The sequence below is a fragment of the Eumetopias jubatus genome, unplaced genomic scaffold (genome assembly GCF_037043125.1).
Source record: "Eumetopias jubatus isolate StellerSeaLion01/CBP00866 unplaced genomic scaffold, mEumJub1_p1.0 scaffold_9, whole genome shotgun sequence".
Lineage (NCBI taxonomy): Eukaryota > Metazoa > Chordata > Mammalia > Carnivora > Otariidae > Eumetopias > Eumetopias jubatus.
This window is the reverse complement of record NW_028274815.1, coordinates 140,762,669-140,787,683: the sequence shown is the minus strand read 5'-3', so window position 1 is coordinate 140,787,683 and position 25,015 is coordinate 140,762,669. Positions and strand designations below refer to the sequence as shown.

General features: G+C 55.6%; 2 protein-coding genes across 3 annotated transcripts; both read right to left on the bottom strand.

Annotated features, from left to right (window-relative positions):
- Positions 1-875: 875 nt before the first annotated feature.
- Positions 876-18,630, bottom strand: TPD52L2 (TPD52 like 2). Of its 2 annotated transcripts, XM_088026861.1 has the most exons (7): positions 18,488-18,630; positions 16,097-16,242; positions 14,273-14,421; positions 13,261-13,320; positions 8,381-8,482; positions 3,022-3,070; positions 876-2,448 (listed from the first exon to the last, which is right to left on the bottom strand). In XM_088026861.1, exons 1-7 carry the CDS (start codon positions 18,504-18,506, stop codon positions 2,353-2,355), a joined length of 621 nt encoding a protein of 206 aa, XP_087882987.1. In that variant the 5' UTR covers positions 18,507-18,630; the 3' UTR covers positions 876-2,352. The 2 variants fall into 2 exon arrangements, with proteins under 2 accessions (XP_087882987.1, XP_087882989.1); XM_088026863.1 differs by lacking the exon at positions 13,261-13,320.
- A 1,874-nt stretch (positions 18,631-20,504) lies between these two features.
- On the bottom strand, positions 20,505-21,960 carry ABHD16B (abhydrolase domain containing 16B). The gene has a single exon (XM_028095731.2). It carries the CDS (start codon positions 21,958-21,960, stop codon positions 20,548-20,550), a length of 1,413 nt encoding a protein of 470 aa, XP_027951532.2. The 3' UTR covers positions 20,505-20,547.
- Positions 21,961-25,015: the final 3,055 nt, after the last annotated feature.

Below are 25,015 nucleotides of genomic sequence, written 5' to 3'. Positions count from 1 at the left end.
TGAAAAAAAGAGAGTCATCACAGAGGGCGGGCAGGTGACAGGTGGGGAACCAGAGCCTGTTTCTGAGCATGGACTGGATCCACTTTTGAATCTTGCAGACAGTGTTAACAAAGGAGTCCTCAAACTGCCTTCGGTTGCTCCACCAGGCCCCTGCACACATTCTGAGGCCTCCCGTGGCAGCTGACCTGTTTGCCGACCCTCCTGACCGGAGCCTTCCGTCCCTGCTGTGAGGGCCCCATCACCCCATTTCATCTGTGCCACCTTAATTCAGGAGAGCTTCACTTGACAGTTACTTGGTTTGTTCAAGGCTGTCATTTACCTTTGTTTATATGGTCCCACCTGTGTGGGTAGGGGATGTAAGGATGGGGCTCACTCACGATGCCCACTGCCCGCTCAGTGGCCTTCCTCCAGCTGAGACCCTGCACCCGACTGGGGGATACTTGTGGCTTTCCGGTCCCTCACAGCTCGGGTGTAACTGCAACGAAATTAGATGCTTGCAGGATTTCCAAGCGGCTCCCGCATAGGCCCAAACCCTTCAATGCGGCAAATCTGCCAAGCAGCCTCTCTAGTGCCTGGCTTGCAGGCCTCCAGCTGCTTAGCCCTGACCCTGCTTGCAGGCTAGCTCCTTCTCACCCTCCATATTCCCCTTCCTCAGGCACCCCCCCGATTTGTCACCACAACACTCTCTCGAGGCACGCTGTTTTCCTTCACGGGACTAAAGATTTGGGATTTGCAAGTGAGCTTTACCGGCGCCCCACCCGCCCCTCCCTCTCCCTCCACTGTGGGCCCAAGGCTCAGGATCTAGGTGGGTTTATCTGCCACTCTTTCCGGACCTTCACGCATGAGGTGAGATGTACCACACAAGCTCACATGGGTTCTTCCCCGAAGGAACGTTTTATTGACAAATTTCCCATTACCCACTTTTAGGAAAAGGTAAGTCAGTCACTACACTTGCCTCCTGCTTTCCCACCACATCCCATCCGTGATTCTAACCCTGAAGAAAAATCACCAATGCTGTTCTTCCCATGGCGTCAGCAGGCACCGCGGTCCGCCCAGGCTGTCTGAAGGGACCAGCAGACGCTCAGCTTACCGGAGCACACCGCGGCCTACCAGAGTGGGCTCCGAGCGCATGCCCCCCCCACCCCCGACCCGGGAGTGCACAGGTGCGTGTGCAGGAGCGGTCTCTGCCTGCTGGGAGCCAGTAAGGCACGGAGGGCTGCCCCTGCAGACACACCCCACGCGTGGGGCCCTGACCGCAAGGCTGCTGGGGTGTGGCAGCTTCACAACGGGAATGAGATCTTGGCAGCTCCCGAGAAAAGGTGACAGCCGAGTTCCAGCCGACCCCATGCAGGGCCATCTGCTTCTCACTCGTCCCCAGCATGCAGCAAACAGGCAGGTTGGAGCCGAGGACAAGTCATGCATCAGCCGCCCATGGAGGGTGCCGGCTTTTCTTTCTCCTGTCCCCCTGCCCCAACCCCCAGAGGCCCAGGAGCCCTCTGACCAGCAGGAGCTGCCCCGGTCCTTGAGAGGAGAAAGAGGCAAGCTTCATACACTGGGATGACGTGCATCAGTGAAATAAAACACACCAACGGTCCAGGCATGCTGCCCTCTGGGCTAGATGCAGGAGTCTACATGGTGCTCAAAATCCACTAAAGAACCCTTATGTTTATATATAAAAACATTATAAACAAATAAAGCATAAGGTAATGTAAGGCTTGTATTTCAGCTTGAGTCCAAAGAAATAAATGTTTTCTAACTGAGGCTAAAGCTGCTCTGCTTAGCTTTAATTTTTGAAAAATTCACTGCATTTAAAAAATAAAGAATTTGCTTTTGTTAAAGCTCGATCATTAGTGTAACAATTAGGCGGCTGCTGATAACCAGTTTCTTTTCTGGATGGTTTCAGAAAATGGACAGTTTTCTCATTTAGCGTTTGAAATAAAAACTGAAGATCCGGTAGGGCTTTCTGGATGATCTTCCTTCCGCAGATTCCTTCTCTAACTTAAGAAAGGAGAGTTTGAGGAAATACCACTTATTTTATGCTTATCACTCTCTGCTCCTTCCACGTTCTCATGAGCTAACAAGACTGCCGAAGGGACCACTGTTCTGTCCACTCCCCGCACCCCAGGGAGGACAGTTTACAACTTCAGTGTAAAGCATCTGCGTACAAGACCGTGTTCTGTAAAGCTCATGCGAACACAGAGGCCACGGCTACATGTGAGTGGCACGACTATCCTCAAAGCCAGCTCCGTGCGCCCGCCTGCGGCCTGGTGGGCTGTCGCGCTGCAGAGTTGCAGTCAAGGCGATGAGGATGTGCTTACACTTGTTCCGTGGCCGGGCAAAGCTGCGACGGGCTTAGAAAGGCGTGTGATCCGGCAGGGGCTTGGCGCCACTCCCGGTTGGGGAGGGAAGGTTCTCACTGCCATTCTCTCTGCCACCTACAACCTTAGACTACAGATGGGAAAAAGAAAAAACGAGAAAAAAAGATAATAAAACCTGAGACAGAGCACACAATGCTGGCAGGTCCTAGGACTGTGCCGGGAACCCCAGCTGTCCAGCTCTCTATGGAGTCTACACCACGTCGACACCGATCAGCAATAAAGAGGAACAAATCACCAACACAGGCAACAGGCTGGCAGTATCTCCAGGGATTTATGCAGTGTAAAAAGAGCAAATCTTCCAAGGCTCCATGCTACACGGTTCCAATCCTAGGACATTCTTGCAATGACAAGTCATTGAAATGGAGAACAGATGAGTGATGGTGGGGGCAGGGCTGGAGGAAGGTGAGCACCAGGAAGGACCGCTGTGGGGATGAAGCCACTCTCCACCTTGACCGTGTCAATGAACTAACCTGGCTGTGCTACTGCAAAACGTGATCACTGGGGAAACCGTGTAAAAGCTACAAGGACCCTCTGCATTAGTTCCTGTCACTGCACGCGAATCTATGATAAGTAAGTAAGTTTACGTAAAGGACGCATCATGCCCCACCCCAACAAGACAAGTGAATGGCCCAGAGACCGTTACCTTTATGGTCCCAACTCGGTCTTCAAACGACTTGAAGGTCGCAGAATTCCTTTAAAGAGAGAGAGAGAGAGATGGGAGATCAGTGTAGGGAGCAAACGGTTGTGCTGCCCTCCTCAATCTGAAGGGCCTCAGGGTTAGGGCCAACCTCCAGAAAGATCCCTGACAGCATCCTGAGACCCCCTGTAAATATGGGACAAGCCAAAAAGGAGAGGGAGCACAGCACGGCAGCCATGGCAGCCCCCTGAAGACGGCCCCAGCAAGGTCATTCTGGAGGCTTCCAGGTCAGAACAGGTCAGCCACACCTGCCAACTGCAAGAACAGAAGACCTACACACCGCCAGTGGGTGAAACCCAAGACTTCACGCGGGCAAACTGCAGACCACTTGCCTGGGCGGTGCGTGGGATGCGGGACACGTTTCTGTTGTACCCTCAATACACATATACCGAGGTCACGGTAAGTCCCAGGTGTTCCTGACACAAACCTCTCACGGAAGTCCGGCAAAGGAAAACCAAGGACAATTCTGGGACAAGGGAGTGAGGAAAGGAGATGGCAGAGTAGGAGAAAGCAGGCCAGGCCCAGCCCCACCCTGCACCCTTTCCACAACCAGCTCCTGCCTCACTGGCTCGGCCCTCCGGCCCCTAGAGGCAGCCTGTCAGGGACCCCCAGACCACTGTGGGGTGTGGCAGCCATGGCAGATTCTCCCGTAACAAGGATGGGGCTCTGCTGCTGCGCCACCGTGGAGAACACACCCATGGGAGGTTGCAAAAACAGGCCAAGGCTCTGGGTGTTCTGGCGAGACCAGGACTCCCCTCTAGGTACAGATAACAGTTTCCTTAAGCCTCCTGGGTGCTGCGCAGATGTGTATGAATCTCTCTGTCCCTCCCTGGCCCAACCCCATGGGCAGCCCTGGAAGCTTCCAGATGAGAGCCCATTTGGTAAAATGGTATCTCTGAGCCTCACCCCCACTAGCTCTTTGGCCTAGAAGGGATCTTTCCAACCCCTGGCCCACAGGAGGCTGCCAGGGGAAGATGATCCTTGGCTCAGGGATATGGGAAGTGGGAGGGTGACCAGCAGGAGCCACCCACTCCCACCCGGCTCCCACCCCGGCTCTGAGAGCCCCGGGGCACGAGTGCACATTACCTCATGGCTGGCATACTTATCGAGTGGCGGATTGAAGAGCTGCTGCTCGGAAGCATGGTAGAAGCAGAGAAGGAAGCAGAAGTTAACACAGGGACGAGCCTGGCATTCACCACGCCCATCAGCTCATCCACACAGAAACCCGACTCTGCAGGGCAGCTGGGCTCTAGACACCGCACACGGAAGGGCACCCAGCACCAGGAGGAGAACTCGACCCCAGGCTCCTCTCCCTGGCCTCCAAAGCTGCCCCAGAAATGGGAGATTGCCGAGGGAGAGCTTTAAAACAGGGAACCAAGAAGACCTAGGTCTGGGGCTTTAAAAATACTTTTGGTACAAATAACTGTCAAATGTCCTTACTTGACTTCACGGCAAGTGAAGTGACTTTTTGGTAACAGAGAAACCACCAGGTCAAGTAAGTAAAAATATTTCCAATCACACGTTGTTCTGGGTTTGGGTTCCAGGCCTGCAAGCTGGAAGAGTGTGTGACAGGGCAGCTGGTGTCAGGCTAGAAAAGCATGACTGAGTCAGCACGGAGTGCGGACCACTCAGGAGGGTGCCCGAGGGGTCCCAGGGATGCTCGCTGCTCTCACAAGATAAACGAGACCGTCTCAACTCACAGGGACAACACTGCTTCTCAGGGGAAGGAGAACACAGGAGAGGAGCCAGCATTTTGGAGGAAGAGGCACAGACCACAACAGCAAGAGAGCCAGCATGACCCTCCCACACGAATAGGTCTCTTCTCAGGAACACACGCAGGTGGGAGCTGCAAGACAAGCTCCATGAGGCTGGGCTGGAGGCTGGTGACGAGCTGCATGGCCACAGCCCGAGGAACGCCACGAGCTCTCGAGCAGGCCGCAACAGCTGGTGGGCCCGGCTATGCCAGCAAGGGGCCGTGGCGCCCTCACCACTTCCTCCAGAGCAGCCTCCACAGGCCAGCCAGACACCACTCTGCCCTGCACCAAAAGAAGAGTCTTCCACAGGTACGTCCAGCAGCAGTCTTACCTAAAGGAGTGTGAGAACGGACGAGCCCTGAGAGGTGGCAGCAGGAGGAGAAGAAACGCAGTGTTAGGAAAGGGAGGCCAGGGCCCACCCCAGCCCCTAAATCAAGCTCTGGGAGGCCACGCAGGGACCCCCATGACCACCCCGACTCCTCACACCACCAGGGAGAGTAGACATGCAACCCGTCTCCACTCTCCCCAAGCCCCAACTCTGTGAGAGGCACATGACCGGCCCCTCCACAACCCCACCTGGGTCACAGACGAGGCACCCGCATGTCCATGACCCTGCCTGGAGTTAGAAGGAAGAAGCTGCAAAGAGAGGAGCAGTGCAGAGGTGTGAGGTGTGCTGAGGCAGGCTCCACCACCCTCAGGGTCTGTGTGTGCCCAGAACCCAGGTCAGCCAGGCTCAGCTGACACGCTCTGCGTCAACAGACCGGCCTGCATTCTCCACAGGGCCTCAGCCGGACCAGAGCACACACATACGCTGCAACAGGCCTTGGGACACCCCCAGGGCCGAGCGCCTTGCACTCCGGCTCCATCATTACAGCTGACAGATTCCAACCTAGAAACACACATGTCCAAGGGCAACACGGCCATGTCCTCCACGATGCAGCCAGGCCTACCACCTCTTACCCCCAACATGGAGGTCATCTCAGAAGCAACATGGCCACGTGGGTGGGCAGCAGGCCCTGCCATCTCCAGGTGGAAGGAGGAGGAGTCTGAGGATTAGGGAAGGCAGGTGCCTTGTCACAAGACACCAAGCTAGACAGAGACCCATCCCTGCTTGAACCCAAATCCAATTCCCTCTCCCAGCCTGCTGCCTCGTACCCCAGGGCGCGCAAAAAGCCTCTCAGGCCAGGGCTGCTCCTGGACAGGCCCACTGAGGACACTGATGTGGGGCAGACGTCTAAATATATATAAACTTCCCTGGACCTCGTTTTCTTTCTCAAGAAGTGGTAAATTCTGCACCTCAGCTCCAAACTGGGGAGGTTAACAGGCCGTGGCCTCAGAAACCACCTGAGACCCTGTGGTGAGGCAATGGTGGACCCACTGAGGACCTGTAGGTGTCAGACTTCATTGTGCCCCTGAAAACACAGCAGAATAAAACCAAAGAGCCCCGAGGTGAGGCGTGGCAGCAAACGGGACAGTCCCTCTGGGCACCTGGAACGGGACCTGGTTCCTCCCGCCGGCTGGCCCACGCATGTGAAGCACGGTGCTAATGCGACACGCAGCAGGCACAGGGAGGTCGGGCACGTGACCTGAGGCGACACGCCACGGGTCAGCAGGAAACGCCAGTTCCTGGAGCCGAGAGCGGTACCGAAGAAACAGTCGCAGAACGGAGCCACGGTGGCCCGTGACAGCTCCACCACAGCCATTCCCACCAGCGCCAACACTCTGCACGCACTCGAACACGAGTGAGGACACGTAGGAGGAGAGTAATGCCCAAAGTGACAGAGGACACTCCTGTGAGCACGTAATTTAGGCACCGCAGACAGTCACTGCTTCCCTCAAATGCTGTTACCAACCCAGCATTCTGAGGAAAGAACGGGCACAACCTGACACACGGCCTGCTCCGTGGCGCTCCCCGGGAGCAAGGCCAGCCACCAGTGGCGTGTGATCAGTCTGTCACCGGGCTTACCACAGCACGGCTCAGGTGGCCAAAGCAGGTGTCCCAGAGTGCAGCAGCGATGGCATCCATCTAATTTCAAATGAGATTCGTTACAGGAACACACCCACGAAGTCAAATATTAGCAGACCACTGTGAAGCCTGTGGAAGGAACCACTGCACACCCTCCCTGCGGGCCCCTCAAAGCCACGGCTGGTAGGACCCGAGTGAATCACAGCCACTGTGGGCAAGAGGACACCCCAGCCATGGCTGTTCCGGAGCAGGACCAGACCCCCAATTGTGGGAATGCGAACTCCTTAGCACAGAAGAAACACACAGACCGCGTACTAACTGTTCAGCCTTGCCGAAAATTTGAAATTTTTCAAAATAAAAATTGGAGGGGAGCTAATTCCATCAAACAAACGAAAGGTAAGCACGGCTCTGGGCATAAGCCGAGGGGTAGGGGTCTGTGTCGTCACCTCTGCTATGTGACCAGGGCACAGCCCCCACCCTTGAGGCCCCACAAGGCAAATGCCAGGCCCGTGAGGTGAGGGAATGCCTAACCTAAGCAGGCAGGGAGGCAGCCCACCCGAGGGTAAGAGGTGAGGGGCTACAGAGCGGGATGGACCCCCAACGCTGCACTCAGCACACCAAGTCCACAGGCATCACCACAGTGTGATTCTCAACTGTGAGAAGACAGAAGCCTCAGCATGGGGTGGGGGCCACAGACAGGCATTCCCTGAAATCCCAAAGTGAGGGGACTGGTCCTGAGTGCGGGTCAGGGGCCAGGGCAGGGCTGGGCAGTAACAGCCAGGATGCTGGTAATGGTAACGAAGTGCACTCCACACTGTGGTTCAGCAGTGCACACTTCATCCTAATAATCCCGAGAGGGATGCCTTGCCAAGGGCACAACAAAGAGGCAGCTGAGCCAGGATTCACACCATGGCCTCAGGCTCCGGGGTCCAAGCCCCTTGGCTCACTGCTGTGTAGCAAAGGAGACCTGGCGGGTGCAGCCACGGAGCCCAGAGCAGGAAAGGCTGTGGATGGGTGCTGCCATGTGTGGCCCAGCAAGTGTCCAAGCTGCCTCCACACTCCCTGGCCCCAGACCCTGCTCAAGAGGCACCTCTGATGGCCGTGAAGGTCTCATCAGCTCTGGGGGAGAACACTCAGTTGGGGCCCCTGGCACACAGCCACACACTCTCTGAGATTGGGGCCAGGCAAACATTCCAAGAAAACAATACGCTTCCCCTACCCCCTGCCCCAACCTGCCAGCCTGCCCAGAGTGATGCCCCACCCTGACACTGACCCCCAAATGGGGGCCGTCTTCCCTCTGTGGAACTTCAGTGGGAAGCACCCGCTTTTACAGATCCCAAGTATTAGAAGTTACCCAAAAGAAACAATGACCCCCTCCCCCAAGAAACACAGAAATGGCAAAGAGGCAGCCCACAGACAAGGGACCATGAACCAACTGGTCCAGGCTGGTGGGCCCACGTCTATGGGTGCCAAGGGGCCCCCAAGGGGGTATGCATCTGAGCCCTGGGCCCCCCTGCAGAGCCTCCAGCAGCTCTAAAACCCCTAAACCCTCACCCGACTGGCCCACACAACTAGAGCACCTCACCTCATATCCCCGAGCTTTCTGCTAATGGCAGAGCCCACGGTGGACAGGGCAGCCGACGTCTTCTGTCCCGCCTGAGAGAGAGTTTCTTGAGTCTTCTTGTAGCTGAGAAGAAACACCAGTTGAACCAACCCAACAGAAGGAGCAGCCACCACCCATAAGCCAAGGACGCCAAATGCCCAGAGAGTACCCAAGAGGAGGAGAGAGGAGCCCTTAGTGAGCATGTGCCTGGCCACCAGGGAGGGGACCAATGCGGCATGGCCAGGTCTCAACCTCCCAGCTCTGCAACAACCGTTTTCTGACCTCACCCCACCTCATCTAAAACTCAGGTGCCCACTTCCCTTGATTTCTCACCACAACACTGACTACCTGGGACATGAAGTGTCCGCCTCCTGCAGTGTAGACAGACCCACAAGGGCCCTGGGTCTGGGAGAGAAGGCAGTAAAATCCCCTCGTTCTGTTACTTTATTTGGGAAACTTCTCATGTCAAAACTCCACCACGCCCATGGGGGGGATGTGCTTGACAGTGTGGACATGCAGCCTGTAGACTCCTGGGAGCCCCCCCAGGCCCCCCAGCCTCCTGTGCTGTCTTACAACACCCTTCCTGAGCCGGGGGACCTTCATCTCAGGCCACCATTCTTAGTGCAAAGAATGGATCACAGCAGAGACCACCCTTTCCATGCCCTCCTGCCCCATCCACCCGCATGCGGACTCGTCTTCTGGGATGACCTCAATGTCCGTGCAGTGGCCAAAGATGGCAAGGACAGCGTTGGGCCCACCTTGAGAGCTAATATGTGGTGCTGTCAGCCCTTGTCCAGCTGCCACCATAAACAAGACACAGCCGCCTGAACCCAAGGGCTCGTTTCTGGCCAACCAGGCAGCCCTGGCTCTCGAGACACCAGCCTACTCTCTGTGATCACTTTCTGACACCTTGTTGGTGTCACCAGATCACATGTCACAGGGGGCAGGTGAGACAGCACCAGTGGGTCGTTTGAGTGCCCCCCAGTGCCATCTGCAAGAGGCCCCACTGGGAGTGCTTGCTGCCCACCTCCCTCCCAACCACTGCAGACTGCCCATGCTAGGTGGGGTTCTGCCATGACTCCCCTACGCCACCCCATCCTGTGGGGGGGGCCCAGCCTTGCACACTCCTGGGAGGGCCTCCCTCTACTTGGCAGGCACTCCCATGGCACCATGGGGCCTCAGGCTTCTCTAGCGCCCAGCAGGGTTCGGGACTCAGAAACGTGCTTTCTAGCCAATGAGTGTGAAAACATGTTGATGTCGCTAGAACAGTGAGTTTCAGTGAGTTTATCTTAGTTTCCAGGAAGGTCCGTGAATCCCAGAACGTACTAACAGTGGAGAGAAAATAGTCTAAAATCTTTACTGCGAGGGGCGCCTGGGTGGCTCAGTCGGTGAAGCGAGTGCCTTCGGCTCAGGTCATGATCTCGGGGTCCTGGGACTGAGCCCCGCATCGGGCTCCCTGCTTGGCGGGAAGCCTGCTTCTCTCTCTTTCTCTGCCCCTTCCCACTGCTTGTTCTCTCTTTCGAATAAATAAATAAAATCTTTAAAAAATTTTTAAATAAAATCTTTACTGTAAGATTTGCTCTGGATTTCTTGAAGGCAGTAAGTAACTACAAAAACTCTAATTCTGAACCCTTTTAGCACAATCTGACTCCCAGAAATCTCTTCCCCCACATTAGAAACGATCACAGAACTGAACAGGAATGAAAACAAAATCCAAGCACGCACGCAGCAGCCCGGAGAGCCGCACGGCTGGGACTCAGACCACCCTGCGAGGGGCCGGCCACAGCTGGTTCTCACTACCAGAAACCAACGCGCACACTCCCTCTGGGAGGCTTCCACACACTCACCCTCCAGCCTGATGGAGCCTTAGCCAGGAGCCACCACCTGTACCACAGTCTGTCTCGGGGTCAGCAAAACTGTGACAGTAAAGGGAAGGGGACACATGCTGCACCTCCCCCACAACAAAGCCTGCTATGGAAAGGCTCTGGAACCTTCTCTGGTGCCCCTAACTTGAAATAACCTTTTGGGCCCTCTCACCCTTACCCCCAGCTGGCGAACTGCTTTCATTTCAAAGCAAGTTGAAACGGTTATCTGAAAGAAATAGACTGAGAGCCATGACTGTTATTTATAAAACAACAAGTAACGAGGGGCGCCTGGGTGGCTCAGATTGTTACGCATCTGCCTTCGGCTTGGGTCATGATCTCAGGGTCCTGGGATCAAGCCCCACGTCCAGGTCCTGGCTCAGCGGGGAGCCTGCTTCCCCCTCTGCCTCTCCCCCTGCTCGTGCTCTCTCTCTCTCTCTCTCTGTGTCTCGAATGAATAAATAAAATCTTAAAAAAAAAAAAACACCAAGTATGAAGTAACTAATGGCATGCGTTATTTAGTTTCAGAAACCAAATTCAGAAAACGTCTTCAAGCCGTTTCTTGTGAAATAATGAGTATGTAAGACCATGTGAACCTGTTTGTTGAAGTGAAACAAAGGATTTAAGGGCAAGTCCATACAAAATCTCCATGCCCACAGGGAAACTGCAGTTGGAGATACCACGAGCCTGTGCCACGGATTGTCGGTGACGAGCAGCAGCATCCTGAGGGTGACTCAGATTGGAGCCAGCCACTAGACAACAGACAGGAGAGACCCTTGCTATGGGCCATTGCAAAGGGCAGCACCCCTGCTGGAGACTAAACCAGAGGTGATCTCCCACACTCCACCACCCTCAGTATTTCTGCGGTGTGGAAATGAGGGGTCACAAGTGACTCCTTCAGAGACAGAAATCTCCAAACCAGGGCAGATGCAGTGCAGGGACCCTGACGGGGAGGCCAAGCTCAGGCAGTGACAGGGCTGGGGGCAGAGTCAGTCTGTATGCAGGTAACTTGGGCCCAGACGTGCTCAAGAGCGCTAGGCTGAGCCACCCTGGCCAATACCCCTTTGATAATTACTACTACCTTTTAGGAAAACAAAAGTGTAGAATCCTGACAAATACCAGGCTCCCTCCCCTCATAGTCAGTGTGGGGCATCTGCTGGAGGTACCTGCTCCGGGATCTTCCCTTGGGGGCTGCTCCCACCTCCAAGTCTGGGTGGGCATGATCGCAGTGTGGACAGCCAGGGAAGTTTACAGCGCCCCAACCACAGTGAGTCCATTGAGACCCACACCAGGCCTTCTTGCTGTTGAGCTGCAATACTACAAAGACTCAAACCTGCACCACCGGGCACCCCCTTGCACCAGGAAGGAGCTGGACAAGGCTGACACCATCCACGTCTATGCTTTCTGTCTTGTACAACTGAAGGACTCAACATACCAACCAGTGGCCACGGAGTTTACCTGGTGCCCCCTCTGCACAAGTTTAGCTCCATCTAGTAATAGAACACATTGGCAACCACTTCGCAGCCAAGAGAACGCTGCTTACACCCAGCATGGCTTCACGAAAGCCAGTGCTACACGCACAGATGTGTTTGCTGGTTGAGAAAGCCCTCAGGGCAGTCGCACCCCGCCAGCAGCCTCCTGCAGTGACCACAAGCTGGGTCACCCTCCCCCTGGGCTGTCCCTGCAGAAATGCTCTGGAGGCTTCAATTTGGCAACTCTCCCACCAACGGAATTGGGGGTGAGGCCTCAGGGGAACGGTTGCCACCTGGAGAGGCGCTTGGGAAGGGCCATCCCACCAGCCACTTCCATGCCCAGAGCCACATAATTATTTGAAACCATATCCTAGCAATCTTATGTCACCTGGTTTTACAAACAGCACTAGAGTCTCCTAAGGCTCTTCTCAGGTTAAGTCCACACCGTGAGCCTGCCTGGTGCCCAAACTGCACAGATGACAGCGATTGTCTCAGACTCCAGAACACCTGTTAACACCATGAAGGGATCGTCCGCTACAGCCCTGAAGACACAGCACAGCAGGCCGTGGCAAGGACAGCTGTCACACCAAACCACACGAAAGGTGGGACCCACCAGAGCACCCTGGCACCCAGCTCCCCTGGTGACACCAGGCTGCAAAGACTCCGAGCACACAGCCAGCTGACCTGGGGCCCCAGGTGCCGTGAAGACGAATTCGGTCACAACCACTTCCTTCCAGTCAGACACGGAGGCCTGTTGGTCATGCTCTCTGGAGACACCATAACACTTCCTCCTCAACAAGAGAAGGAAAAGAATCCCAGAGACCACTATCTTAAAATGTTTCCTCATCCAGTTCAAAGGAATTATAATCAGACTGCAGCACGGATAAAAGAAGTGCTACTACCTTGTGTAAGGATCTCAAATAAAACATTAGGACTCATTCTGAACTACAGCCTTGACGGACATGAAAACCTATCTGTGTGTTTCCTACTCTGCTAATATTCTGTGTGGCTGACAGCTCTGTGCTCCTCAAACCAATGCAACTTCAAGACCCCACCAGCATGGCCTGTGTGGCAGCCCTCACTCAAGAACCACCCGTAAGTATGAGTGAGCTCTGAGAATCCCCCTTAGCTGGAGCTAGGTCTACAGGGGCGAGAAGGCAAAAAAAAAAAAGCCCCAAATCGCCATCAGCATCAGCCCAGATGGTGCTCAGCCACTCTGCCCACTCGCAAGGTGAGGGGCGCCTTCGAGCCCAGCCAGGCCTCTCATCTAAGGGACGCACCCATGTCAGCCGACGGAGGTTTTCAGTGCAGTCTGGTGGCCGAGTGAATTTCCTTCAGTGACTGCACCCATTTCATGAGAGTTATACTCTCATTTGTGTTTAAGAGAAGAAAAACGGTATTAAAAACAGAATAGCCCCAAACGCTAAAAAACTAGGTTTGTGCCAAGTGCACAAAGCCTCCCTGTCCCTAGAACGAGCGTTGAGAGGAAGAGGAGGGGGAGGGAGGTGCTGACAGCAAAGGCACTCACAGGTCTGACTGGGCCACTTTCTCATTCCACTCTCCAAGTTTCTCAGAAGTTCTCATATAGCTAAAAACAAAAAGTCTGTGGTAAATTATTTAGAACAATTGTTTCAACTAAGGTTTTGAACTACAGGAGAAATTCCAGGGAACACAGAGGGCTGGAGAGCAGGAATGGTGGGTCTCCAGCCTGCCTGAGAACAGGGTCTGCCCCTCCTCTCAACACCTGCTGGGCAGGCCTTGCTGAGGCCAGGTGAGGCGATGGCAGAACCGACCAGTCCTTTTCCTATCATGTTTAGGGAGTGCCTGGTCACTCCATGTAAGATGGCCCTTAGGGAACAGAACTGCTGTGAGGAGCAAGGAAGGCACACACAGCCCATGGCCCCCAAACACTTCTCTGCCAGTCACCCTTTGAGATTCAAAACCTAGGATTCCCTAGGAGAGAGAAATGGGCTTTTGTAGGTGACTTTGATGAAATGTGATTCAATCTTTCTGCAGGGACACAGCTTCATAGACAGTGGGAAACATTTCCCAAACCCACGCCCCGCCCCTCAAACCCTGGAGGATACATTTCAGAAGAGCCATGTAGCTACTCTCCCCAAGTTCAGAGAGCTGAGTCACATCTGGGTCAGAGGGCTTGGGGTTGTGACCACATCATGCTCATGAGAAGGACTCGTGTCCACTTCAGCAGACAGTGAGCTATGGGGGATCACAGGAAAATCAGTCTCATTAAGGACCTAATGAGCTTTCTCTCAAACTTGGACCCTGAAATACATTCTTGTCAATTTCCGCTTCGACAACTAGCTAGCGTATCCACCTGCCTTTTAAAAACATGTATAGACTCTAAGCTCTTTGGATACATACCAGCTGCTAGGTCAAGAGCTCAGAGCCTCTGGCTGGCTGCCAGCACACAGGCATACTGAGTCCCCCAGTACTTAGCCTCCCGTTGACGCAGCAGGGGCACCGGTCTGGTGAACACCCTCCAACCGTCAGGGGCGCCTGGCCGCAGGGCAGGTACCTACGCGTTAGAGACCTGCACGTCATGCCAGCTCTTAGACAGGTTCTGTTTCAGGCCCTCCAAGGCAGAGAGGCCCAGCTTCCTCTTCAGCTCGGCACAGTGCCTCTCCTTGGCTGCCAGGACCTGGCGCAGAGTGACAATTTCCTCTTCCACCTGTAAAAGGACACAACCGATGTGATTAGCTGCCACTATTGCGGGAAGTGACCAACATCCTCACACACACTGCAATGAGAGGGTTCTCGGACCTTCCGCTTACAGAAACAACTTGTCTGAGGAACAGAGTCCGTCTACGTCAAGCAACTGTTCTGTTTTTATCCAACTTCTTCAGGAGGACTGTCCCATCCCCCCGTCAAGTGGCTCCCGGTGGGGCTACCAATCACTGTGCCCACCCACGGATCACCAAGCAAGGCCTGTCCGAGCTCTCCCCTGGGACTGGGCACAAGTGTCAGGAGAGACAAGCCCCTCTCCCTCCAGGCTCAGAGGCTGGAAGTGCTGCAGCCAGGCCCCACCTGCACTTGGAAGGAAGTGGAGCTGACGGACAGATGGGTGGCACAGCAACAGCCCTTATGACAACACGTATGTTCCTGAGGTCAGCTCCAGGCTGCGGGAAAGGCAGTTACCCAAGCCTTGTGCTTAAGTTAGTCTGAACTGGATAACAGAAAGAATCCTGACAATAAAGACCTGAACCTTCTCAGGCCCTAAAATAAAAAAGGATGCAACATGAAAAAGAAGCATCCTCTAAAGCTTCACGACTCCAGAGGTCTGTTTTCAACTCGTGTCAATAGCTGCCCCCCCCCCCAAAGTCCTTCTCTTAAAAAAGTGATGGTTTAGGGTAATAAAAAGTAGCTCAAAGCCCTTACATCACTAGGTTTTCCATCAAAAAAATAGTTGGAACAGGAAATAATTTACAAACATAGGATCATCTAAGGCCGGACTGCTACCAGTTACTCCAGTGACTAGAACATTCCATTCATGGTGTGACGATCGACAGGGCTTGAGGGTGTGCAATCCAGCTGTCTTGGGGGAAGTGCACACTGAAAATTTTAAGTGACACTGAGCTTCTCCACTCTGCAGCTCAACTCTGAAATGACCTGGTACAAAGCTGCCTGCTGGGGCTTCCTAACCTGCACTCAACTCAGAAACGGCTGTATGCTTTCCCCCACGATCTGAAACCTGGTCGTGGGGCTGAGGATCATCTGCAGAGCTAGCTCTTTTTTAGACTCAGGATGCATCAACACGGGGCTCATCTCTGGAGACAGAGCAGAGGCCGGTGACAGGCAGTCACCGGCCTCTGCCGGATCGGATGGTACACTCAGATTATCAGCAAGTTCATGCCGCCAGATTTTGAATCCCAAGTGAGTTACCCTTAGATTCTGCACTACACAGTAAAAAGAAACATTCCTGGCAGCTGCTATGAATAAAAATTATACTTGGAGATTCTGGCTTTTAATTACCATTTCCTCTTAAAGGACTCACTTTAAAAAAAAATCACACGAAGCACTTTTTACAAAAGAAGTATTTTTAAAAGAAAAATGAAGATCCAGAAACAGTTTCTGGAGTCTGGAAACTGTCAAGTGTTAATACCAACAAAGACACTCCCAATAGATGGTGTGCTCAGAGCTGCTGTCCCCGTGTATACATTCTCCTCATGGAATACTTAACGAGGCACCAAGCACACACAAAGCCGCCAGGAAGAGCAGTTTCTGTGGGGCTCTAGGAATAATCTCCCGGGGCCATTTCTGCAGAGCACAGCTAGCACTCTGGCCCCCTCAGGCTAATGAGGGGGCCTGAACTCATGGTCCCAAGACAGACAGCCAAGACACAGCACCTTTGCAAGCTCAGCCCTAAGCTCCTCCTCCTCAGCCTCGGTCAGACCCTCAACAGCAGGAGTCTGGGCAGCCAACGCTGTGTCGACAGGGACATCTGTCATGGAGTCGGACAGCAGACCTTTGTTAGGAGAATTCAGGTTGATATCTGCCAGAGACAAATAAGGTCGGAAAGCGTCAATAAGAAGTTACAGAGAAGTAGACAGGGAAAAGGTCCCCACCAAGGAAGAGAGCAAGGGTAGGAGCACAGGTTATGGGTGTTGGGGGGACCGTGGCAAGAACCAACACCTCTTCTCTGACAGGTTCTGCAGGGGTGGTGTGGCCATCAGGCCAAGGGCATCTCAGGCTACCCAAGGTGTTACTGCAGGGCATGAGAAAGGCTGGCACAAGGCAGACGGACCCTAACTCTTCTTTCCCCATGAGAGTGTGCGTGCTCCTGAGATAGGAACGTTTGCTACAAATAAAGCAGTTGGACCTAACAGATCTTCCAATTTTTAGAGCAGAGAAATTTAATACAGCTGTAAACACAACAAGCACAACCTACCCGCAAAGCACATGCTAAAATTACACACCATGAGCATGTGCTAGTCATCCAGCCCCAGGAGGGGGTCAACAAAACAAAATACCCTGCAGTCTCTGCTCGACCCTCATTCCACAGCAACATGCAGCGAGGCGCGGAGAGAACACTGCTTCCACACCTCCGTGACACCCAGATCAGGTTCCAATCCCTATGGTCACTATTTTTTCTTCGAATTAAAAGCATCTTCCTGTCTGCACTAAAAGTTGACAAGATCCCACACAAGGGAACATGGGTCTGCTTTAGTTCTTCCCAACTCCAAACCCATGGCTGTCCTGCAGTACTACACAATCAGCACATGCCACGAAAAAATAGGCCTTGCATGGTGTTTGGCACATTTAAAAGTAAAGACATAGGGGGCGCCTCACTGGCTTAGTCGGAGGAGCATGCGGCTCTTGATCTCGGGGTGGTGAGTTCAAGCCCCACATGTAGAGATTACTTAAATAAGTGAACTTTTTTTTTTTAAGATTTTATTTATTTGTTTTGACAGAGAGAGAGAGACAGCGAGAGAGGGAGCACAAGCAGGGGGAGTGGGAGAGGGAGAAGCAGGTTCTCCGCCAAGCAGGGAGCCCGATGCGGGACTCGACCCCAGGACCCTGGGATCATGACCTGAGCCGAAGGCAGACGCTTAATCACCCCCAGACAGAGACTGGGCACTTGGCAAACAAGCCGAGGCGAAACACAGTCATTCTGTGTGATAGGACATCAGCACAGTCCTGTCACCAAAAGACCTACAGAGTGAGGGTGGGGCTGGCACTGGAGGCGAAACTTGGGGGCTAGAGTCCTTCCTGGGTGAGTCCCAGCTCTCCAGTACTGTATAATCATCTGCATGCAGAAAATACAAGGAACAATCTCAAGGGGTTATTCTGAAAATGAAAAAAGGCCATTTGAGAAACAGGTTTGGTGTGGTATCTGGCATACAGTAAGTGCTCAGTAAGTACTTTCTATCATTCTTATGGTCAGAATCCAGAGCTTGTGGTGCTAACCAAAATTAGACATGCAGGTCAAACAGTGAAAAGCCTCCTGAGCTTAACAGAGCTAAGGGCTTCGGATGACCAACCATTTTGCAAGTACACTGCAAAAATAGGAAAACCTACAAAATGTATCAGAACCCAGACACCTTGACCTGTATCAGCATATTAATTAAACAAACGGCAGGAAAAACCCTAAAATCAGCCAGGGTAGTTATGTCAACATAGAAATTGGGCATCCCTTCCGCACGGCCCCAGAATGGAAGTCCGACTTGAATCACCTTCTCAAGATTTTAATCTGGGCCCATTCCACACCCCCAGCAGCCATCTCAAACCGGTCAGGGTGTCCTGGAAACAGGCCTGGTGCGCTGGCTGTGCCCCTAACTCACTGCACCCTTCCCCCCTTGAGACAAGCCCTAAGTAGCCTGGGCTCCGAGCAGCGCTGCCACCCAAGGGCCGCTGCACTGAACGCGAAGATGGTTCCATCCCGCCTCCCCTCCCCGGGAGAGGCGCACAGCACGTCTGCCCAGGTCCAGGCGGCGTGTCCTCGAGGGTTCTACGTAGGGACGGAGGCCGGCCGACTAGGCAAGCGCCGGGCCGGGGCACGACGCGAGCTGCCCCGAGCGAGGAAACCCAAAACCCTGGGAACGAGGGGAAGGGTTGCGGGGAACCGGTCCTCGGAGCGGCCCAAGCCGAGGGAGGAAGACGCACGCCACGGCCTTCGGAAGCTTCGAGGCCCGGCGCCGGGCAGCTGAGGAGGAGCCACGCGGCGGACCGAGGCGGAGGGGATCGAGGGTCCGGGACGCGCCGCCAGGGAGGGGCGGAGGCGCCGGGCCCGCGGGTACCTTGGCCTGCGGAGTCCATGTTCAGGCGGCGGCCGGGCCGCAGCGGGGGTCGGGGCCGGGGTCTGGGGCGCCGGAGGAGCCGAGCGGGCCGCACCGGGACTCGCGCGCCGCGTACACACCGGCCAGCGGAACCGCCTCAGCCACCGCGGCATTACGTAATCAGCGACGCGACGGTCCACTTCCGCTTTGGCGCGCGCTCCGCCCTCGTCCCGCCCCCACCAATGGTGTCCAACGAGAGTGCTGTTCGGCCCCGTCCCTATTACTCGCTCCAGTCTGATTGGCCGAGGCTGCGGACGAAACCGGAAAGGGAGGCCAGGTTCTAAGGGAATCCCTCCCACGTCGGCTCCACCAGCGAGACACAGGTAGAAAGGTCCGAAGGCGCACTGGGAAGGTGGGAAGTGGGACGACCGTCCAACATGGCGCTGGGGAAGCTTATAGGGTTGGCCCTTTTGGAGATGTCGAGGGTGTTTGCCGCTGCCTAGGAGTGTCATGGCTACCGCACCGCACAGACTGCTTGAGATCCGTTTTTGAGACCCGACCCCCGACTTTGGGATTAGCTTCTCCCTTCATTTTTTTTTTTAAGTCCTTTCTCTTTATAGGGATTTTTATTTATTTATTTTTAATTGTATGGGGGTAACGCAGAAAAAGGCGTGTCCGCGATTCGTCCTCTTGCCCGGCAGGCGCCGCGACCCTGACTTGGCTGGAGGCGTCTCGCCTGCAGGGCAGCCTTCGCGCTCCTGCACCGCGTGCACCTCGGTGTTCTTTCATTTCCTTTTCACACAACCCGAGAATCCAGCTGGAGCCCTCCCCACTTTACAGATGAGGAGACTGAGGTTAGAGTAATTTGTCCGAGACCACTCAGCTAGTTGAGGGGCTTCCAGCAAACGCTGGAACAAGTTTGCTGGACTTCTCAAAGGAGAGGTGTGTAACCACTAGACAACCCGGTTTCGCTAAAACAAGTCCCAAAACTTCCCTTCTTTGGCTAATTGCCACTGGAAGCAAACCCTTCAATGGTATTCAAACCCTTCAGGACTGCACTGGCCCTTCCCAGCCAAGCCACGCTGCTTGTACTGATCCCTCTGCATGGAAGCCCCTTCCTGAACCTGGATAGCTCCTTCTATATCAGCTCAAAGCTCACCTAGCCACAGGTGTCTTCCTGGCACCTAAGGTCACCTTAGGTACCTACATATCTCTGGCTGGCCCTGGCCTAGGTGCATCGTGGCCGTGTCTTGCTCTGGTGCTGTCAATTAAATGTCTGCCCCACTTGGCTTCTTTGAGTTTTGCAGTTTCCTGCTCAGCCCACCCTGGCTAGCCCCAGTCCCCGCTTCATGCAGTTCATGGCAGATGGTAGAGAAGCGACTGCATTACAGATGGTGGTGAGCAGAGGGCTTGTCTCTCATTCTGTATTACACCCTTGAACCAGGAACAATGCCCAGCCCAGACCTGGCTCAAGGGGATGCCAAGCAAGTGAATGGTCCGTGCAGGTGTGTCTGTAGCCCTCACGGACATGCCACTGTAAGTACCTGTTACTCTGAGTCTGTTGTCCTTTCCTGTAGAAGCCAGGAAGGTGGAGGTGGGGAGGGGACCCTAAAGAGCCCAGCATCACACTCCTGGTCTAGTCTATAATCTTCCAGGGCTAGTGTTCTTTCACAGCTAGGGGTGACTTGTCCAAACTCAGAGCCATCCTGTACCCTAGGCCACGTTAAGGGCACCTGCTGGGGTCCCACAGCCCGTGTTCCCACCATCCTTTTGAGGTGATCAAAGCACCCATCACACAGTGTTGCCATAAACTGGGTCTACATTCTCTTTAGGAGCAGACCGGAATCCACAAGTGTTTGGGGGAGAAACACTTGAGGAAGGGAGGGGGAAACGCCCGTGAGGGAGAGAGAGAGAGAGAGAGGACAGGTTCCCTATGTCCTGTCTCACCCTCCCTCAGACACCAGGTCGGGATCCCCAGGCAGGGCCAGCTTTACTGGTTTCCGGTGTGGGGAGGGTAAGGACCTGAGGCCCTGAAGGTGCGCAAATGCACCCACGCTTGCCCGCAGCTGCAGGGGCAAGAACTACAGCCTCCAGGGCAACTGGAAGTCCTCTGGTTCCAGCGGACTGCAGTGAGTCGCCTCCACATTCCTGAGGTGTTTGCGTGCCAGGAACAGTGCGAGCTGCCGGCGCCGCCGCGGGCTCAGGCCCTGGCCCACTAGCCAGGGGAAGGAGAGCCCATGAGGCCCCCTGGCCTCCTCATCCTCCTGCTCGTCCTCACAGCGCGCGCGGTAGGAGCGCAGCAGCGCCAGGCACCATTCATCGTCCACACGGTAGCGCGCATAGAAGGCGGCCTCCTGCGCCAGGCTGCCCGCACGTAGCCAGCGCGTCACGACCGCGAGGCCTTCCCGCGCCATGACGACCGGGTAGCGGTGCTGCAGCAAACGCAGGAGCAGCTCGTTGCCGCGGTTGCCCTCCACGTCGCTGGACGGCAGGGGGCGCAGGTGGCCCGAGGTGCTGACCACGTCGTCCTGCGTGCGCCGTAGCAGCAGCACGGGGCCTGGGTAGCGGCACAGCTGCTCCGCCACATTGAGATTGAAGTGCTCGCGCACGGTGCGCACCACGAGTCCCTTCCAGCTGTGGGGCATAACCTTCAGGGCCAGCGGCACGAGGTCGTCGAAGGTGGCGTCGAGCACCAGCGCACCCAGCTCCGGGTATGTCATGGTGGCCCAGGTGGCCGTGAAGCCACCGATGGACCAGCCATAGACCACCACGTGCGCGGGCGGGAAGTGAAGGCGGTGCAGCGCGTACTTGACCACCACGTCCACCGCGTTGGCGTCATGCTGAGGGAATGGCGCGCCTGTACTGCCCCCGAAGCCCGGGTGGTTCCAGCCCAGCACCGAGTAGCCAGCCTCCAGTGGCGCCGACAGGCAGCCCATCTCATAGAAGCCGGCGTTGCCTTCGCAGCAGATGACAAGGCGCAGGCCTCGGCCTTGGCTGCCTGGGTGCTGGCGGCGATCCATGAACATGGTGTCGATCTCATTGCCGTCACAGGCCACCAGCTTGGCGCGCCGGCCGCGGTAGCGCTCCACGAGGCGCTCTTGGCCCTGCTGCAGCAGCGGCAGTAGCGCGCGAGTCATCAGGAACATGGAGCCGGGGTACACGAGCCAGCGGCCCAGCGAGTGGGCCAGGGCGTAGCTGGCGAGCTGGCCCGGCAGCTCGCGGATCTGCTGCAGGAGGCACTGCGCCTGACTGCGCGCCCCGCGCAGCCGTCGCCCCGGCGCGTCCCCGCCCAGTGCCGCGCCCCGCAGCAGCCACACGCCCGCCGCGGCTGCCGCGCACGTCAGCGCACGGTGACTGCTGCCACCCCCGCCGGCGGCGCGCACGTCATCCCAGCGGAAGTCCACAGGCCAGCTGCGGAAGTTGTAGGTGTAGTTGGCGGTCAGGTAGATCTTGAACACGTGCACCAGCGCCTTCACGAAGCAGACAACACACATGGGCGTCGAGGCTACGGCGCTCCGCGTGAGCCGTAATGCCCAGTCGCCAGGCCCGGGTGCAGTGGGTGGCCCAGGCCCGGCCCCGCGGGCGCCTGCAGGGGTGAGCACTGCGCAGAGCTGTCTTGGGACATGCCTCTTCAGGGCTTGGCCCTAATGGCCTTTGTGACCTGGGCCTTCCAGGGTCCAGAGGAGGCGGCATGTGCCCGGCGCAGTCTGGCTTTGTGAGTCATTGTTGCTGGGGAAAGAGGCAACACCCTGTGATGGGTGCACAAAGGGTTCCCAGGCGTGGTGGACCTCAAGTTCTGCCCCGCCCCCAGGACTCAAGCCTTGGGACCCCGCGGCAGCCACACCCTCCCCAGACCGTCCTCTGCCTGCACCCGCCCCGGAGCCCTACTTCACCTGTCTTCCATCACACCTTGACCAGCATCCAGCGCCCCCCACCCCCCTTAACTGAAGATGGACAGACAGGCTGGAAAATCTACTGCCTTAACCTCTTCGGGGTCAGAAGCCAGGGTCTCACTGGTTAAAACAAAGGGCTTCCCATGGCCCTGAACTAAGCTTGCTGTGGATCGCTTTCCCACTTTGTAAGGTACCCACATGGGTGGGAAAGGGAGCCAGGGGCAGGAAGAAGCAACTGTGGGAAGACATGGAAGTCTCCTGAAGAAGGCTGGGGTAGCAGTTCCCTGCCCAGGCCCGTGCTAGGTGGCTGTGTCCCCAGACCTCCCAGTGCAAGGTGGGGCAGCCCAGAAAATCCAATATGCTTTATCACCCTAGGGGAGAAATTGAGTCTGGCTCTTGGGCTGCTGTTGGAGCAGCGAGGCACTGCGTGCTCATGACCTTGCCCCCCCCCCCACCTTCCTTCCCAGGAGAGGGGTGAGCTGGGCTGGAAAGCCCCACCTGTTCTGGATCCTCTTTCCACTTGGTACCAGCAGAGGGAGTGACCTCCAGGTAGGTCCTGATTGGCCAGTGTTCCTCATTTTCAGCCCCCGGCCAAGCCTTCTTCCCCACTCCTCACTCAAACCACTCCACAAGCTGTACCTTCCTCTTTTCTGGAGGACTTTGGTAGGTTCCCCTTTTTCTCCTGTACTGGAGAGGGCCAGCCCATCTGAGGGCAAAGGGGGCAGGGTTAGAGCTAGGGAAGAGCCAGGCTCTGAGGGCTCATTCAACAGTTGCATGGAATTGAAAAAGCGAATTTAACAAACCTAGCCAGTCCCTTGGAGCCTGGGAGCCAGACCTGCCTTCGGAGACCCAGAGCGTTCTGGGAAGGGGGCTCCAGGCTCCTGCAAGCTGCCTCTGCTCTCCAGCTCTGTGTATCTGGGTCCACTGCCAGCCCAGTCAGCCCCCACCAGGTTTGGGAAGCAGAGCTGGAGACTGTTGGGGTTCTTAGGGGTTGGGAAGCAGGAGGAGTCAATTGAGTGAGTGAGTGAATGAGTTGGGAGAGCTGAATATCCCTCCCACCAGGGTCTCCAGATAAAATACAGAATGCTACCAAATTTGAATTTCAGATAAACAATAAATACTTTTTGTGTATAAGTGTGTTCTAGATATTGCGTGGATCAAACTTACATTAAAAAATTATTTATCTGAAATTCAACTCTAACTGGATGTCCTGTTTTTAGGTTTGTTTGTTATTTTTTGCTAAACCTGACGATGCTACCCCTGCCACCCCTTCCCCCAGCCAGCTGAGATCCAGATTTTCCTGATTATCCAGCTCATATCCCGAGTTGGGCTGCTCTTCTTAACAGTCAGGTCCTGAGGACCAAGAGGGTGTCTCAGGTCCACTGGTGCACCTGGACGATGGTCCCCTCTTGTTTCCTCTGCCCTGCAACCACCTCACCTCTTCCTTGGGTCTGCAGGGGTGGTGGGGAGACTGCCCCAGGAGGGAGCCCACAGGGTACCACACCTGGGGTCAAGGGATGGGCATAGCTGTTGCCCATGGGGATTAGTGGTCCTGGTCCTCGTGAAATGTGCCCCCTGGCCCGGTGGTTAGGAGTGGCAGTGAAGAACTTGGGGGAGAGTAGGGGCATTTACTCTCCCAGGAACCTCTTTCATAAACCCAGAAGCTGTTTACCCTAGCTGGGGTTGGGGTGTGCAGACACAGAGACTCCAGATTCATTTTGTGAGACCATAGGAGTGACCTCCAACAGCAGAACAGAGGCCCTTGTTGTGTCCTCAGCCTGAATCCAGGCAAACACAGGGGTCTCCTGGAAGATTGTCCTCAAAGTATGTTAGACATGCCACGTTTTGTTTTGATTCCCCAGGGGGAAATATGGGGCTTGGAGGAGCCCATCCTCCTGGGGACAGTCTCTCAGCTTGGTGAGCTCTGAGATTTGTATTTGGAAATAGACCTTCCTTCAGTCAGGCCCACCTGCCCTTGCCTCCCCCTAGAAGAGCAGGAAGCTTGGAGGAGGAGGTGGCTGTGGTGGAGAGGAGCAGAGACCAGCTTCTGAGGAGCAAAGATCGGCAGGCTGGAGCTGCTGGCCCCTGGGGGCCCTTACCCTGTGTCTGGCCTGGCTCCTGACCCCACCAGCCCTGCCCCCCAGCCCATGGGAGCCCAAGTGCCTCCGAACCACCAGCCCTGTTGAGACAGGAAAGCATGTGACAGGAAGGGAGACCACCTCCTGCTGTCCTCTCTCCAGAAGAGCCCCACCAGACTGGACCAGCTGTGGCAGCAATGACCTCTTGTGCCCCCCCATCTGCTCAGGGAAGGTGGGGCTGTGATCCCAATTATCAGGTCTTAGTTTGAGGAGGCAACCCCCCCTTACCCCCCAGTGTCTTCCAGGCAGACATCTGAGCATACACCCCACCCCCACAGAGCCTGCTGGGCTCTGTGACCTCTGGCCTTCACCCCACAGGGCTTCTACCCTCCCCCACTGAGGCAATGCTCCCTCCTGGCCAGTTCTGCTCTGTGTCCCTGGAGGCCCTGATTTATGCTGCTGCAGGAGCAGACAGAGCCAACCTTGGAGAAAGAATGGAGGGAGAGAGAAAAAACCAGTCCCAGAGGCTGGAGGGGTGGGGGCTGGGATCAGAGCCCCTGGCAGAGGGTGTCCAGCCA

Coding starts and splice junctions, on each gene's coding strand:
- TPD52L2 (XM_088026861.1), bottom strand. Junction 8,483..13,260: donor AAAGTGGCCCAGTCAGACCT/GTGAGTGCCTTT, acceptor GTTTCTTCTCAG/CTACAAGAAGACTCAAGAAA. Junction 2,449..3,021: donor ACCGAGTTGGGACCATAAAG/GTAACGGTCTCT, acceptor TCCCATCTGTAG/TCTAAGGTTGTAGGTGGCAG.
- ABHD16B (XM_028095731.2), bottom strand. CDS start 21,960: ATGTGTGTTGTCTGCTTCGTGAAGGCGCTGGTGCACGTGTTCAAGATC.